The 18201-nt window shown below is 41.7% G+C and overlaps 1 protein-coding gene across 3 annotated transcripts in view; it reads right to left on the bottom strand.

The window, feature by feature from the left end:
* LOC124719094 (guanine nucleotide-binding protein subunit alpha-11-like) overlaps positions 1 to 18201 on the bottom strand; it is a 110665-nt gene that overhangs the window by 28030 nt on the left and 64434 nt on the right. For 2 of the 3 annotated variants that reach the window (XM_047244785.1, XM_047244787.1), the window contains exons 4-5: positions 11244 to 11378; positions 4645 to 4768 (exon numbers count right to left, since the gene is read on the bottom strand). In XM_047244785.1, the coding sequence (XP_047100741.1) occupies positions 4645 to 4768; positions 11244 to 11378 (259 nt within the window). The remainder of the gene's footprint in view (positions 1 to 4644; positions 4769 to 11243; positions 11379 to 18201) is intronic. The other variant, XM_047244786.1, reaches the window with a different exon arrangement.

Below are 18201 nucleotides of genomic sequence, written 5' to 3'. Positions count from 1 at the left end.
ACTGGTGATCGCAGCAAGGTGATATTTACACTACTGGCTGCATCTTACACACTGAATAAACGACATACTATAAACCAATTATATGATTTATCCACCCTGCTCCCTGAACCCACTGCCTTGCTGGTCAACTCCCCATGCCACTGTAACTGTAGCAGGGTACCTACAAGGTGCATTCAATAAGTAATGCAAGACATTTTTTTCATTGGCCAATTTTGCTTGAAAAATTGCAGAATTTGTTGTGGGACATCGTGAAATATTCCTGCATCAGCCTCTACAGTTGTACGAAATTCCGATACGTGATGGCACTATGCTTAGCCGTCAAAATAGTGCTGTAACAGAGGTGTGTTCCGAGCAAGATTTTGTTCACAAAACATCCACAACTCAGTTGCATGGTGATATGGAAAATACCCACTTCACTTGTGACTTTGTTTTATTACAAACTTGACTGATTTCAAAAATATTATATTCACATCTTCAGGTGAACAAATTTACTAATACACACTACGGAACAGTGCAGTCTGGTGTCCATGGTTTGTGACTACATTGCAGCTGACTACTAAATTTGTAAACCTGAAGATGGGAATATAATTTTCCTGAAATCAGTCGTGTTTTTAAAAAAACAAAATCACAACTGAAGCACGTATTTTCAACCTCACCAACAGAGAGCTTTCATTGAGTGTCTTTTAGCAGAAAACCAAATCATCACAGATGTTCATAAACACCTGCAGAATGTCTACAGAGACCAGGTAGAGAATTGAGCTCGATAAGTCACTGAGGAAGCATCTGTCAACATCACAATGAGGTTGCACAAAAGTGTCTGATATCTTGTGTGCCATCCAGCTGCATACAGCTGTGAGTCCTGCAGTGTTGAAACATACGGGCAGTCTCATTCGAGGTGATTGACAGGTCCCTCAAACACCTCACTCTGCTTAACTAGATGTCTCTGTTGGTAGTGCTGACACACTCATCCACCAGTTGGAGTACTCAAGTGTGTGTTCCCGCTGGGTTCCTTACCACCTAACACAATGTCATAAAGAGCAATGGAGGACCATCTGTGCAGAATTTCTTGTGCATTATGAGGCTGAGTGTGCTAATTTTTTGTCAAAAAAATGTGGGTTCATCATTTTGAACCAGAAATGAAACCGCGATCTGTGGAGAGGCACCGTACCATTTTTCCTCCAAAGAAAAAGTTCAAAGCCATATCCACAGCCAGTAAAGTCAAGGCAGTTGTCTTCTGGGTCTCTGAAGGTGTTATTCTGTTTCATATTCTCCCTTATAGTGCAACAATCAACTCTGAAGTCTATTGTGCTACGCTCAGAAACTCTAAGAAATGACTTTCACCCCCAAAATGTAAACAAACTCATCCTTCTCCACGACAGCATAAGGCATGACACATGTCTGCGCACATGAGAGTAGCTCACAAAACTTCGTTCATCCTCATCCACCCTATAGGCTGGATCCTACACCTTCTGACTCCCTTCTTCCTGGCCCAATGAATGATGCACTCTGTGGGAAGCAGTTCATAGATAATGGATAGATTATTGATGCAGCATGATGTTGGCTCTGATGTCGACCAATAGAGTGGTACCACAGGGGCGTGCAAACACTTCCAGTAGGGTGGTGTAAACTCTGCATTGAATGGAGATTATGTTGAAAAATAAGATTGTGTAGTCGCTGGAGTGGGGAAGAATATGGTGTATAGGAATCCTTAATAAAACTAAAATGCTTTCAGAAAAAAATGCATTGTGTCACTTATTGAACACCCCCCAAAGTTACATTTTCTATACTAATCCACCAGCCTACAGTGGAAAAAGAACATCACTCTGTAAGCGTGCGACGTGATATGATAGGCAATCAGCTGATTGTGTTTATTGTATCACATCATCTCATGGATCCCATTATGTACACTTTCTTGAAAACAAGCTTTCATCATTACTGGAAGAGGTTCCTGTCACTACAAGCATGGGTATGTTCTTCCAGCATGACGGGGTCACTGAAAATTCTAGTGATCAGGTGACACATCATCTAAACATAACATTTCCTGGAAGATGAATTTGCAGAAATAGTCACATTTCTCGGCCATCAAAATCCCTAGATCTTTCCTCTTTGGATTTTTGTCTGTGGGGCTGGTTAAAAGGCAAAGTCCACACAGAGAAAGTAACATGAGAGACAAATTGATAGGATTATGTGCTGCCTTTATAAAAGTATACCATAATGACCTGAGAAGAATAATATGTGATGTTGTTAAGAGAATTTAAAAGCCAGAGATGGAATTTGTTAAACCCAACTTTAAATTTAACCGTTCACCTTTGCTTATCACCTTTGAGTGTTTGTTTGGGTTCCATTCTAACAGCTGTATCTTTCATAACAATAGAAACTGGAATGCTTTATCTGGATTGGTCTATACTATAAATATTTGCAATTCTTTCAGAAACAACCTTGGTATTAGTTTGGTACTGAGAGGAATGACTTGGTTCTTGTGTAATTGAAATATTCATTGCTTTAAAAGGTGTTTTGTTTTAAATAAAGATGCAATATAAATGCAGGCCACATTTAGTTGTTTGTTGTAACAGAGCATTGCAAGAAATGATGTCCAAGGCTGTGGTATACGTAAATCATTTCTGACTTTTTTCATGTTTTAAGAAAAGAGGCTAATCAAAATGGAAATAACAGTGGAAAGTGATACAGCAGGGAAAGGAGTTTAGTTTTGATTCAGTATTCTAATAAAATGGTGGTACAGCTAGAAGAATCTTCAAAGGAGGCATGTAACATCAGGTAATCAAAGGAGGTTGGTTTATAGGGCTGAAGTGACAGGCTCTCCGACATCTAGTGGTCCAGAAGTTGATTCAGATCTCAGTCACATCTGATAAGGATGTTCTAAATATGCTCCAGATTAAAATAAACCATGGGAAAACCTCAATTAAATGCGTAATACATTGCCAAAAATTGTGAAACACTAACCAGTCAGACCAATCTCAAAATTAGCAGTTTAATAGCATGTTACCTGCAAGATGTAGATATGAATTTCTGATGCATCAAAAGTGACATTTTAATATCACATATGAATAAAACACACTTTAAGGAAAAAAATAGAAAACAATGCATCACAAAGAAATTTTTCAAATGCGACAGAAATCAGTAGGCGTGATGTACATGTGCAGACAAACAAATGATTACAATTTCAGAAAAAATGAATGATTTACTGAAGAGAAAGAGCTTCACAAATTGAGCAAGTCAGTAATTTGTTGGTCAGCCTCCAGCCCTTATGCAAGCAGTTATTCAGCTTGGAACTGATTCATAGAGTTGCTGGATGTCCTCCTGCAGAACATTGTGCCAAATTAAGCCCAACTGGTGGATTGGATCCCAAGTTGCTCAGAGTGTCCTGCCCATAATGCTCCAAACATTCTCAACTGGGGAGAGATCCAACAACTTTGCTGGCCAAGGTAGGGTTTGGCAAGCATGAAGACAAGCAATTGAAAATTTCACCACATGTGGGCGGGTATTGTCTTCCTGAATGAAAGCTCGAAGTGGCTTGCCATGAAGGGCAACAAAATGACACGCAGAAAATTGTTGATATACTGCTGTGATGTGAAGGTGTCATGGATAACAACTAAAAAAGTCCTGCTATGAAAAGAAATGGCACCCCAGACCACCGCTCCCAGTTACTGGGCCGTATGACAGTGACAGTCAGGTTGGTATCCCATCACTGTCTGGAGCATCTCCAGATATATCTTTGCTCGTCATCAGGGCTCCATTTTAAGCTGGACTCATCCCTGAAGACAATGAGATCCCAGAGTGAAGACATGTCTGGGTATGCCCTGGATAGTGGTGAACGAGGAGGGATGGTCTGGGTGTCATTTATTTTCGTAGCAGGATGTGTTCAGTTGTCATCCTCGACACCCTTAGAGCACAGCAGGCAGTGATATTCTACATCCCATTTTGTTGCCCTTTGTGGCAAGCCATCCTGGGCTTACATTTCACCAAGATTATGCCCATCCACACACGGCGAGAGCTTCTACTGCTTGGCTTCGTGCTCGCCAAACCCTACCTCGATCAGCAAAGTTGCTGGATCTCTCCCCAACTGAAAATATTTGGAGCATTATGGACAGCGGCCTCCAACCATATCAGGATTTTGACAATCTAATGTGCCAGTTGGACATTATTTGGCAAATATCCCTCAGAAGGATATCCAATAATTCTGTCAGTCAGTTAAAGCCATAACTGTTTGCATAAGGGCCAGAGATCAACCAACACATTATTGAAGCTCTTTCTCTTGAGTAAATCATTAATATTTTCTGAAATTGTAATAACTGCTCTTTTTTCTAGGAATGTAGTTGCATACTTAATATTTAAGTCTCTCCACTAACCTAAATAAGCAATTATAATGGCTGTAACATTTCTAACAAAAGACCAATAAAATTACAAATTTAAAAAAAAAATCTTTGTGTGAAATTACATTTCAAGTGGGTGAACACCTATGATTACATACAGAGAAAAAGTAACACTGCACATTACAGCCAAGTGGAGCAGATAAAACTGTACATGGCTTGAAATTGTGTTAGTTTACAGTTGATTTGCTTATAAAACTCATATGTGATGTTTCTGACATGATTAATAATATGGATATCCTCCTCCCTTACTCACCTGTCCACGTTCATCCAGTTGGTTGTATTCACTTATGGCCGATATAAATATAAATGCGGCACAGTTTTCAAAACAGTGAAGCCATTTGGGTCGTTCTGTTCTCTGTCCTCCCACATCGACAATGCTGAAATGTAAAAGTGGGCTGATTAATCGTGTTACTGATTATAGGAATGGAAAGCCTGTACAAATAACCATGTTATAAATTTCAATGCCAGAAAAGAATGCAACACTCTCAGGAACAAAAACATTTAACTGACAAGTGATGTGAAAGGTAGTTCGTCACTGTAGGTGTATAAGGTAAAACAAATTCAGACCTAATGAAATACTTGCCACAATAAAGAATGCCCAAACAGTTACATCAATACACATTGTAGACCCCTACCAACAATGATGGTGCATATTCTCACATGAAAACAACGACAGAGGTGTCAAATAGTATCCTGGGATATACATTATCCCAAGCATCTTGCGACTTCCAGTGTAATTTGGCAATGGTTCTTTCAGCACCCAGAAAATGCATAAGTTCCTATTTCAGCATGTCCCATACATGTTCAGTTGACTGGAGAAGTGGCGATCTTGCTGGCTAGGGCACTTTTTGCACACCATGAAGGGCACTTTGCACTGCAGCAGTTGTGTGTGGATGCATTGTCGAAGAAATGGAAGTAGCATGGGAATAACAGTGTGGGCAATGTAGCGGGCACTAGTTACTTCATCGTACAGAAATATCAAATGTGGCTGTGATTTATAATTGGTGGCACCCCACACTATGAAGCCTGGAATGGGACCTGTATGTCACGGATAAATATGCTCTGGAATACACCGCTCACCAGGTCTACACCCCAAATGTGTACAGCCACCACTCACATGCAGACAGAACCTACATCTACATTTGCATCAATACTCTGAAAATCACATTTAAGTGCCTGGAAAAGGGTTCATTGAACTACCTTTACAATTCTCTATTGTTCCAATCTCGTATAGCATGTGGAAAGAACGAACACCCGTATCTTTCTGTATGAGCTCTGATTTCACTTATTTTATCATGTTGATCATTTCTCCCTATGTAGGTCAGTGTCAACAAAATATTTTTGCATCCAGAGGAGAAATTTGGTAATTGGAATTTCATGAGAAGATTTTGTTGCAGCAAAACACCTTAGTTTCAATGATGTCCACCCCAAATCCTGTGTCATTTCAGTGACAATACAAAATGTGCTGCCCTTCTTTGAACTTTTTTGATATACTCCATCAATCCTATCTGGTAAGGAACCTACAACACGCAGCAGTATATCAAAAGAGGATGGACAAGCGTAGTGTAGGCAGTCTCCTTAGTAGATCTATTACATTTTCTAAGTGTCCTGCCAATAAAATTGAGTCTTTGGTTAGCCTTCCCCACAGCATTTTCTATGTGTTCCTTCCAATTTATGTTGCTCAGAACTGTAATTCCTAGGTATTTAGTTGAATGTACAGCCTTTATTGGACTGATTTATCAAGTAAGTGAAGTTTAACAGATTCCTTTTAGCACTTATGTGGATCACCTCACACTTTTTATTATTTAGGGTCAATGGCCAATTTTTGCACCATGCAGATATAGTTTCTAAATCATATTGCAATTTGTTTTGATCTTCTGATGACTTTGTTTAAATGACAGCATCATCTGCAAACAACCTAAGAGGGCTGCTCAAATTGTCTCGCAAATCCTTTACATAGATAAGGAACAGCAAAGGGCCTTAACGCTACCACGGGGAATGCCAGAAATCAATTCTCTCTTACTCGGTCACTTTTGTCAATTACCATGAACGGTGACCTCTCTGACAGGAAATCGCGAATCCAGTCACGTAACTGAGACGATATTCAATAAGCACGCAATTTCACTGCTAGCCGCTTGTGGGGTACAGTGTCAAAAGCCTTCCGAAAATCCAGAAATATGGAACCAATCTGAAATCCCATGTCAGTAGCACTCGACATTTCATGCCAGTAAAGAGCTAGTTGTGTTTCACAAGAATGATGTTTTCTAAATCTGTGTTGACTGTGTGTCAATAGACTGTTTTCTTCGAGGTAATTCACAATGTTTGACCACAATATATGTTCCAAAATCGTGCTGCATATCAACATTAATGATATGAGCCTGTAATTTAGTGGATTGCTCCTACTACCTTTATTGAATACTGGTGTGACCTGTGCAACTTTCAAGTCTTTGCGTACAGATTTTTCAGTGAACGTTTGTATACGATTGTTAAGTACGGAGCTGTTGCATCAGCATACTCTGATAGGAACCTAATTGGTATACAGCCTGGACCAGAAGACTTGCTTTTATTAAGTGATTTAAGTTGCTTCACTACTCCGAGGATATTTACTTCTATGTTACTCATGTTGGCAGCTGTTCTTGATTCAAATTCTGGAATATTTACTTCATCTTATTTTGTGAAGGCATTTTGGAAGGCTGTGTTTAGTAACTATGCTTTGGCTGAAAATGACAGGTCGCCATTCCACTCTCCAGTCAAGTCTTTCACCAGGCCAGAGTAGCTGTGCGTGTTGGTGTTGTGGTGTCAGTGTTAGCCTGGCCAGAGCCACACGATTGTACTTCTTCTGCAAGCACACAGTTCCTAATGGTTCCTGTTGACAAAGCAGGTGCAAGATGTGTCCATATTCATCCCTGGACAATGTTCATTCAGCCTCTGCTGCTCTCACATTGTGTCAATCTCGCCGTGCATATGTACCGTGTGGATATGTAGAACCTGCTCTGTGGAATGTTCAGAGGCCACTGTCTAATGCAGTGACACACCACCGATACACTGAGCCTGAAGTATGGATCAATCTGTCGGTACATCCGTCCAGTTTCCCGCAGACACACAATGTGATCCATTTGAAATGGATTAAAGCTGTTCGACAGGTGTACGTACACTTGGTTGCCAGGGTTGTACCCCAGAGGGAATGTTGCAAACACTGTTCATCTCTAAAATCAGCACAGTTACCACCTGCAGAGTCAAAACAGAGGGCACACTCATTACTTACCAAACAAACCCCGTAAAAATCACATCGAGGCTGGCTGGTACACCAGTTCTCACCTGTAATCCGTGAGGCATATTCAGTCCAGACCTGGTTCACCTCCCTCAGTCTGAGTGACACATGCACTTGGCTATTAGAGTGGCTCATTACCTGACTAAGTAAGTTTTTTTGGATCTACTTTTGATTAACAATTTTTTTGTCTCTATGAGGATGTGATTTGGTTATTTGCCAGGTAAATCACCTGCTGATCTAATTTTTGAATAAACCATTAAATCTTGTTATAATATTAAATAGGAAAACACTTGCTAATGTTTCGAAAAATCATGTTTATTTGATCATGATCTGTCTTTCAGATTCTTATGCCATCATCAGGTGACAACTGAAAATGTGCTAAGAAACCAAAAGCCACTTCATTACCAGATAAACATAATTTTGCTGAACAACATTAGGACATGTTTTCCTAATTAACATTATTATTGTGTACTGCCAAGCACTAACAGAAAGTTCAGTTAATGTTAAACATTGTTATATTTCGATGCAATGGCTGCATTAGAAAAGACACAATGGCTGAACTTGCACTGACAACACTACACAAACACTGCTGCCCTCAGTCATTAAATGAAGGCTGTCATCCACTGCATTGTCCGTGATGAGAGATAGTGCCTGAAATGTAATATTATCAGCACATTCTTGACACTGTGGGTCTCAGAACACTGAATTTCCTGACGATTTCCAAAATGTTATGTTCCATGCATCTAGCTCCAACTAGAATTCCCCATTCAGAGGCTGTTAAATACCACCATGTGACTATAATAACACCACAAACCTTTTCAAATGGATCACTGAGTACAAATGACAACTCCACCAATGCACTGCCCTTTTGTACCTTGTGCACACAATGGTACTGCCATCTGTATATGTGCACATTACTATCCCCTGACTTTTGTAGAGGACAGACATTTGATTTTGGCAGCTGTGTGAATACGCACCTTGTTACAGTTTCCTGAGATTTGCTTACACGTGTGGCCTTCATATCCATTTAATTCTGAGAAAAGTTAAATGTTCTTGGTCTCAGTTATCTTCAGACTTATTTGCGAGAGAAACCAGGGCGGATGTGTCAGGATTCCTCCACTGTTATTGTGACGAGCACAGTCATTTCTAGTTATACTGTTATTTGAGAAGTCCTGTTTCATCACACAGTCTACAGTTATCACTGCCGACAGTACTGGTAGTTGCACCATAGCAGCAAGCTGATATTTATGAGTGATTGTCAGATAGCTAAATGCCCAGTGTCTATAGAAATTCAGATTCAATACTCAACTTAAAAAGTGTGAAAGACAGCAGTCCAGACAGAACTCCATAGATAACAAGGGTCACTCCAAAAGAAATGCACACTATTTTTGTAAAAATACAGTTTTCATTCTGCACGAGTGAAAGTTTTACAGTGTGTAGATATATCCTTCCCACTTGTTTTCAAACTTAGTTCAACCTGTTCCTGTGAGTGGCGCCGTCACAGCATGTCTTCCAGATGGCTGCTACACTTGATATTCGTTCATAGAATTCCTGTGCTGTGAAAATGAGACACTGGAAACATCCACAAGAGGTTGAAAAAGGTGTATGGAGATGCTGTCGATCGCAGTACAATTAGTCAGTGGGCAAGTTGGTTACGTGATGAAAGTGGGCAAGGCCTTATTGAGGATTGTCCTCACAGCGGCAGGCCTCATACTGCACACACTCCAGACAACGTGCAGAGAGTTAACGAATTCGTGACTGCTGACAGACACATCACAGTGAATGAATTGTCACCAAATTGTCACACTACGTTGGGATAGGGGAAGGAAGTGGTCACCGAATACTGAAAGTGTTGGTGTTGAAAAAGGTTTGTGCCAGGTGGGTTCCCAGGATATTGACCGTGGGTCACAAAGAAACAAAAGAAAAATGGTATGCAGCAAACTTTTGGAACAGTACGAGAATGGTGGAGATGAATTTCTTGGAAGAATTGTGACAGGTGATGAAACATGGCTCCATCATTTTTCACCAGAGATGAAGAGGCAATCAATGGAGTGGTATCATGAAAACTCACGCAAGAAAAAAACAATTCAAAACCACACCTTCTGCTGGAAAGGTTATGGCTATGGTGTTTTTCGATTCTGAAGGACTCTTGCTTGTGGACATAATGCCAAGTGGAACCACTATAAATTCTGATACATATGTGATGGCACTGAAGAAACTTCAAGCTCAACTGAGCCGTGTTTGACCATATTGGCAAAAGCAGGATGTTTTGCTGTTGCACGACAATGCACGGCCACATGTCAGTTAAAAAACCGTGGAAGCGATCACAAAACTCGGATGGACAACACTGAAACACCCACCTTACAGTCCTGACCTGGCTCCATGTGACTATCATCCCTTTGGCAAAGTGAAAGACTCTCTTCATGGAACAAGTCTGAAGAAGATGACTCCCTTGTGCAAGCTGCCAAACAGTGGCTCCAACAGGTTGGTCCAGAATTTTACCATGTGCCGGTATACAGGCGCTGGTTCCAAGATGGTGTAAGGCAGTTGAGAGGGATGGAAATTATGTAGAGAAATTAAAATATTCCAGAATGAGATTTTCACTCTGCAGCGAGTGTGCGCTGATATGAAACTTCCTGGCAGATTAAAACTGTGTGCCCAACCGAAACTCGAACTCGGGACCTTTGCCTTTCGCGGGCAAGTTTCATATCAGCGCACACTCCTCTGCAAAGTGAAAATCTCATTCTGGAAACATCCCCCAGGCTGTGGCTAAGCCACGTCTCCACAGTACCCTTTCTTTCAGGAGTGCTAGTTCTGCAAGGTTCGCAGGAGAGCTTCTGTAAAGTTTGGAATGTAGGAGACGAGGTACTGGCAGAAGTAAAGCTGTGATTACCGGGCATGAGTTGTGCTTCGGTAGCTCAGTTGGTAGAGCACTTGCCCACCAAAGGCAAAAGTCCCGAGTTCGAGTCTTGGTCGGGTACACAGTTTTAATCTGCCAGGAAGTTTCAATGACAATATTATTTCCAAATGATGTATCTGCCCACTGTAAAACTTTTAAACATGTAGAATAAAAGATGGATTTAAAAAAAAAATAGTGTGCATTTCTTTTGGAGTGACCCTCGTAGATAGTTCATTTCACTGTGTTAGATTAGATAAGTCTGTAGGACTTTAACAACCTCTCTTAAAGTTAAGCAGATGAGTGTATTTTATATTAATCAATGTTTATTATTTTTTATCCTTGAGTTGTACGTCTTATCTGCATCGTAGTCAAACTCCCAGTAGGACAAATGTTGCAAGCGTGCAACCTGTGCTACATCATACAGTGATGATATTTCTGTGGTAGGAGGTCCACTTCCTTCAACCTCAGATGTCAGACACTAGACTTCCTTTACCAACCGAAACACTTTATCTCCCTTTATCCTCACAATATGTGGGTCTCTCTCATCCTGTCCTTGCTAACCACTTACACTGCCAGGTGTCGTCAGAATTCTCCAGTAGTGTGTACTAGTGTGAATGAATAAAATATGCTACTGAAAATGCAACATCCACAGCAAAAATCAGGGCTCGACATATCTGCTTACCAGAGCTTCCTATCATAGTTTTTGACAGGCACCCTGTACTCGACGATGCTGGTTGTGGGGCTCCGGGATCTCACAACGTCCTGCACTGTAGGGATGTAACCGGCAGCCCCTATAATGTCGAGCCTCTCCATGTAGCTGAAAAAAGGCAGAGCTCCAAGTTGTTAAACTGTCATAAACTCTGGTCTTCAAATTACCTGTTATGTAATACACTAAAAAAAAGGTGTGTGTGTGTGTGTGTGTGTGTGTGTGTGTGTGTGTGTGTGTGTGTATGGGTCGGGGGAGGGAGGGAGGGAGGGGAGGGTGTAGACATACACCATGAAGGAGTTATATAAATGAGCAATTGAATAACGTGTTGGTCCACCTCTGGTCCTTATACAGTTTGGCACTGATTGATAGAGATGTTGGATGTTCTCATGAGGGATACTGTTCTAAATTAAGTCCAGCTGGTGGGTTAGAGCATAAAAATCTCAAGCTATTTGGAGGACCCTGCCCACAATGCTTCAAACATTCTCAATTGGGGAGAGATCCAGTGACCCTATCGGCCAAGGAAGGGTTTGGCAAACACAAAGACAAGCAGTAAAATGTCTCACCATGTGCAGGTGGCCATTGTGTTGTTGAATGAAAGCCCATGATAGCTTTCCATGAGGGGAAACAAAATTGGGTATAGAATATTGTTGACATAGCGCTGTGCTGTAAGGGTGCCATGGATGACAACCAAAGAAAAAAAATGGTTCAAATGGCTCCGAGCACTATGGGACTTAACTTCTGAGGTCATCAGCCCCTAGAACTTAGAACTACTTAGATCTAACTAACCTAAGGACGTCACACACATCCATGCCCGAGGCAGGATTTGCACCTGCGACTGTATCAGTCGCGCGGTTCCAGGCTGTAGCGTCTATAGCTGCTCGGCCACCCCGGCCGGCGACAACCAAAGAAGTCGTGCTATGAAAAGAAATGGCACCCCAGACCATGACTTCTGGTTGCTGAGCCATGTGGTGGGTGACAGTCAGGTTGGTACCTCACTGTTGTCTGAGGTATCTCCAGACACCTCTCCAATAGTCACTGGGGCTCAATTCAAAGCAGGGCTTATCACTGAAGACAATTCTACTACAAGCAATGAGATTCCAGCCTGAAGACAAGTCGTGAGACAGCAGTGGGATGCCGACCAGACTGTTGCTTGCCATACAGACTGACAACCGTGAGTGATGGTCTGAGCTGCCACTTCTTTTCATAACAGGACTCCTTTGGTTGTCGTTCACAGCAACCTTACAGTACATTGGTATATTGATGATATTCTATGCCCTGTTTTGTTGCCCTTCATGGCAAGCTATCCTGGGCTTACATTTCAGAAAAATAATGGTCAACTGCATATAGCAAGAGTTTCTACTGCTTGGCCTCATGCTTTCCAAATCCTACCGTGGCCAGCAGTGTCACCGTATCTCTCCCCAACTGAGCATGTTTGGAGCATCAGGGGCAGCGCCCTCCTGACAGCTCAGGATTCTGGTGATGTAATATGCCGATTGGACTGAATTTGACATAATATCCCTCAGGAGAACACCTAACAATGCTGTCATGCAATGCCAAGCCAAACAACTGCTTAACTGAGAGCCAAAGGTGGATCAACACATTACTGACTTGCCCAATTTGTAAAGCTTTTTCTTCTGAATAAGCCACCCAATTTTTCTGAAATCATATTCATTTGTTCATATGGTCCTGTACATCATATTTACTGATTTCCATCCCATTCAGATAGTTTCTTTGGGGTGCATTCTACTACAGCTAGGAGTAAAAATCAGACAAGACAGTAAACAAGGCAAGGAAATTAATTCAAAAATAAATGCTGGTAAGTTCACAACTGGAGCACTAAATGGTATTTTATGGGAGCAAGGGATTGGACAGGAAACAAAAGAAAAAACAATGTCAACTTGCTGAAAATGTTAAAGGCTTTTATCCGGTAACTCACTGACCAATCTGCAGTGGCCATTGAAGGTAGCAAAAGAAGCAGAATTTTTAAATTTCACATTTAAGAACTTGTTCACTCAGGAGGATCATACAAACATATCGTTACTTAACCCTCGCACAGACTCTTGTGTGGAGGACATAGTATTAAGCATCCCTGGCACAGAGAAGCAACTGAAAGAGTTGAAAGCAAATAAGTTGCCAAGTCTGGATGGAATCCCAGTTTGTTTCTACAAAGAGTACTCTATGGTATTGGACCTTTACCTAGCTTGCATTTAAATTAGATCTCTCAGCCAGCACAAAGCCCGAAGTGACAGGAAAAAAGTGCAGGTGATACTTGTGTGTAAGACGGGTAAAAGAACAGACTGATATAATTACAAACTGATACACTTAACATCAGTTTGCTGCTGAATTCTTGAACATATTCTCAGTCTAAGTTCCTTGGGATGGAAATGTACCTGTCCACAAATCAGTATGTTTTTAGAAAGCATTACTTAGATGAAAATCAGCCTGCCTACTTTTCACATGATATTCTGCAAACTATAGATGAAGGGCAATGGGCAGGTCCCATATTACTAGATTTTCGAAAAGTGTTTGATGTGGTGGCCCACTGCAGAATGTTAAGGAAGGTATGACCATACAGAATAGGTTCCCAGATATATGAGTGTTTCAAAAACTTCTTTAAGTAATAGGATCCTGTACATTGTTCTCGATGGTGAGTGTTCGTCAGAGTGCCATGGGAAAGTGTAATAGGATTGCCATTAATGAAATAAACATAAGATCTCGTAGGCATGGTGGGCAGAAATCTGCAGTTATTTGCTGCTGATACTGTGGTGTATGGGAAGGTGTCATCGTTGAGTGACTGTAGGTGAGTATAAGTTGATGTAAGACAAAATTTCACACCTGTGAAATGAAACGTGTCACATACCAGCTGTCATGTAAACACTGTTTGGCATTTTACATCGGCATGACTAACACCAAATTATCAATTAGGATGAATGGGCATAGGCAGAGGGTGTATACTGGAACACACAATATCCTGTTGCAGAGCATGCTCTACAACATGAGAATTGTGACCTCCATACCTGTTTCACCACACACACCATCTGGATTCTTCCCCCAGACACCAGTTTCTCAGAACTCTGCTGGTGGGAACTAATGCTACAACATGCCCTTGGTTCTTGCCACCCACCTTGCCTTAATTTACATTAATTTCTTCCATCTCAGCTTTTCTTCACAGTAACTACTATTTTCTTCATTCCATTTTAATTTTCATCTTTTGTCTTACCCATCTAGTTTTCATACCTCCTCCCCTCCCTCCCACCTATATGTGCAATGCACTTAGCTTTTCACTCTTGCCGCACGGGGTAGCTGTGCGGTCTGCGGCTCCCCTCGTGGGTGGTTTGAGTCCTCCCTTGGGCATGGGTGTATGTGTTCTCTTTAGCGTAAGTTTGTTTGAGTTAGATAAAGTAGTGTGTAAGCCTAGGGACCAATGACCTCAGCAGTTTGGTCCCATAGTCCTTACCACAAATTTCCAAATTTTTTCACTCTTATTAATTCATGCATGATGTTTAAGCAGTAATCTCTGTCTTGCATTTTACCTTGTATTCCATCTTTAATCTCTCAGGTATTCAAATCTTGTCCAATGCAGTCCCCAACAATCAGTCTTTCCTTCTCATCCCGTGTGGTCTCCGCTGACCCATGGTTCTGAGTGACTTTCCTGAAATCTATCCTTTTTCTTAGACCTCTCCAGTTCTTTTCCTCCATTCCTCTTCCTGCCCCTTCAACCCTTCTGCCTGAAGAAGGAGCCACTGGCTCCAAACACTTGCCTAGTCGCAACCCTCTTTTATGTGTGTTTTCTGCCACTGCTTGGTGAGTAGATCTTTTACTATCCAATTAAATTATTTTGTCACAAATTTCTAGTTGGTGTGATGAATGGCAACTAGCTGTAAATGTAGAAAAGTGTAAGTTAATGCAGATGAGTTGAAAAAACAACCTCACAGTGTCTGAACACAGCATCAGTAGTGTACTGCTTGACACAGTTGGGTCAATTAAATATTTAGGCATAACACTGCAAAATGATATGAAATGGAATGAACAACTAAGAATTTTAGTGGGGTAGGTGAATGGTTTATTGGTAGATTTCTAGGAAAGTGTGGGTCATCTGTTAAGGAGACTGTGTAGAGAACACTGGTGTGACCCATTTATGAGTACTGCTGAAGTGTTTGGGATCCTCACTATGTTAGATTAAAGGAAGACATCACTGCAATTCAGAGGCTGAATTTGTTACCAGTAGGTCTGATCAACAAAAAAGTGTTATGGAGATGCTTTGGGAACTCAAATGGGAATCCCTGGAGATATGACATTGTTTATTTTCAAGGAACACTATTAAAAAAATCTAGGCACTTGATTGCAGAATGATCCTACTGCCACCAATGTACATTTGCTTAAGGACCACAAGAGGAGTATAGACAGTCATTTTTCCCTCACTCTGTTTGTGAGTGGAACAGGAATGGAAATGACTAAGTAGTTGTATGCTGTACCTTCCACCATGTACTGTACAGTGGCTTATGGGGTAAGTAGATGTATATGTAGATGTAGATCTTATAGCAGCTCTGCTGTAATTTCTGTACAGCATTTGTGTTGGCACAACCACCAGGAGGCTGTCCACCCAAATGAATCGAACCACCAGACTGGCTGAGAGCAGACCTGACCACAGGTCAGTGGAAACACTGCTAAACGAAACTGTGCCAGGTTTTGGGCCGGAGAAGATTGAAAGACAGATTGAGAATTAAAGATCGGTTAAGAGGAAGACAAATGGTGAGTGGAATGAATGGTGCAATTAAAAACTAGGTCGGGTTGGTTTGTTTCAGGGAAGAGACCAAACTGCGAGATCATCGGTCTCATCGGATTAGGGAAGGATGGGGAAGAAAGCCGGCCGTGCCCTTTCAAAGGAACTATCCCGGCATTTGAATGGAGCGATTTAGGGAAATCACGGAAAACCTAAATCAGGATGGCCGGATGCGGGATTGAACCGTCGTCCTCCCGAATGCAAGTCCAGTGTGCTAACCATTGCACCACCTCGCTCGGTAAAAAAACTAGGAAGAAAGTGGAGCAGAGGTGGGGAGAGGGGGGGAGAACCAAAGAAGGGAGAGAGACAGAGGCAAATATTGAGAGGAAAAAGATAATAAAGAAATGGAGTAAATAATTTAATTCTACCAACAGAGGGGAAAATAGGGGTTGGGGACACTAGGATATCTCTGAGCTCAAGTCTCCAGAGACACTAGTATCAGGAGGTAGGCTCTACGTCACTTGTTAGCTGTCAGACTGCTCTTCTCCACTCATTCAGTTTGACTGTAGACATTACTATACGAAATGCCATTTGGTGAAAACATATGAGTTGGTTTGTATGTTCTTTCAAAAGTATCTGACAGCAGTACATGGAATTTTACCTCCTCAAAATAATTATTGGTAAATAGTAGCATTACTCTAATAAATAGCTGATGTTCGATGGGAGGGACTTGAATATGTTATCCTTGATCTCCAAACATCTATTTGTACAAGAAATGTACTTTTAATGTTTTTCTTTTTCAGTCACACATTATCATTCATTTCTCAGTTGAATTCTGTAGATCCCATCACTATGGAGAAGCTGCTAGAATGTGATGGCCAGTAACATAGAAGGCTTGACATTATATATTTCTTGAACCCTACATTTCGGTTCAAAAACGGTTCAAATGGCTCTGAGCACTATGGGACTTAACATTTGAGGTCATCAGTCCTCTAGTACTCAGAACTACTTAAACCTAACTAACCTAAGGACATCACACAACACCCATGCCCGAGGCAGGATTTGAACCTGCGACCATAGCAGTTGCGTGGTTCTGGACTGAAGCGCCTAGAACCGCTTGGCCACCATGGCCGGTTTACATTTCAGTAATTAATCCTTTTGTCTCCTCTAAGGAGTACGGAATTGTATGTAGATATACGAAGTGCATTCAAGTTCTGAGGCGTCCGATTTTTTTTCTCCGGACTGGAAAGAGATAGAAACATGCGCATTGTTTTAAAATGAGGCCGCGTTAATTGTCAATATTTCCCAGAGATGGCAGCACCATATGGCAGATGGAATTTTACTGCCAGCGGCGAGAATGAGAACTGTTTTAAATACTTAAAATGATGACGTTTTCCTTACTTGAACAGCGTGCAATCATTAGTTTTCTGAATTTGCGTGGTGTGAAACCAATTGAAATTCATCGACAGTTGAAGGAGACATGTGGTGATGGAGTTATGGATGTGTTGAAAGTGCGTTCGTTGGTGTGACAGTTTAATGAAGGCAGAACATCATGTGACAACAAACCGAAACAACCTCGGGCTCGGACAAGCCGGTCTGAAGACACGATCGAGAAAGCGGAGAGAATTGTTTTGGGGGATCGCCGAATGACTGTTGAACAGATCGCCTCCAGAGTTGGCATTTCTGTGGGTTCTGTGCACACAATCCTGCATGACGACCTGAAAATGCGAAAAGTGTCATCCAGGTGGGTGCCACGAATGCTGACGGACGACCACACGGCTGCCCACACTGCATGTTGCCGAGCAATGTTGACGCGCAACGACAGCGCGAATGGGACTTTCTTTTCATCGGTTGTGACAATGGATGAGACGTGGATGCCATTTTTCAATCCAGAAACAAAGCGCCAGGCAGCTCAATGGAAGCACACAGATTCACCGCCACCAAAAAAATTTCGGGTAACCGCCAGTGCTGAAAAAATGATGGTGCCCATGTTCTGGGACAGCGAGGGCGTAATCCTTACCCATTGCGTTCCAAAGGGCACTACGGTAACAGGTGCATACTGCGAAAATGTTTTGAAGAACAAATTCCTTCCTACACTGCAACAAAAACGTCCAGGAAGGGCTGCGCGTGTACTGTTTCACCAAGACAATGCACCCGCACATCGAGCTAACGTTACGCAACAGTTTCTTCGTGATAACAACTTTGAAG

Source organism: Schistocerca piceifrons, chromosome 10 (genome assembly GCF_021461385.2).
Source record: "Schistocerca piceifrons isolate TAMUIC-IGC-003096 chromosome 10, iqSchPice1.1, whole genome shotgun sequence".
Taxonomy (NCBI): domain Eukaryota; kingdom Metazoa; phylum Arthropoda; class Insecta; order Orthoptera; family Acrididae; genus Schistocerca; species Schistocerca piceifrons.
This window is presented reverse-complemented; position numbering and strand designations above follow the sequence as displayed.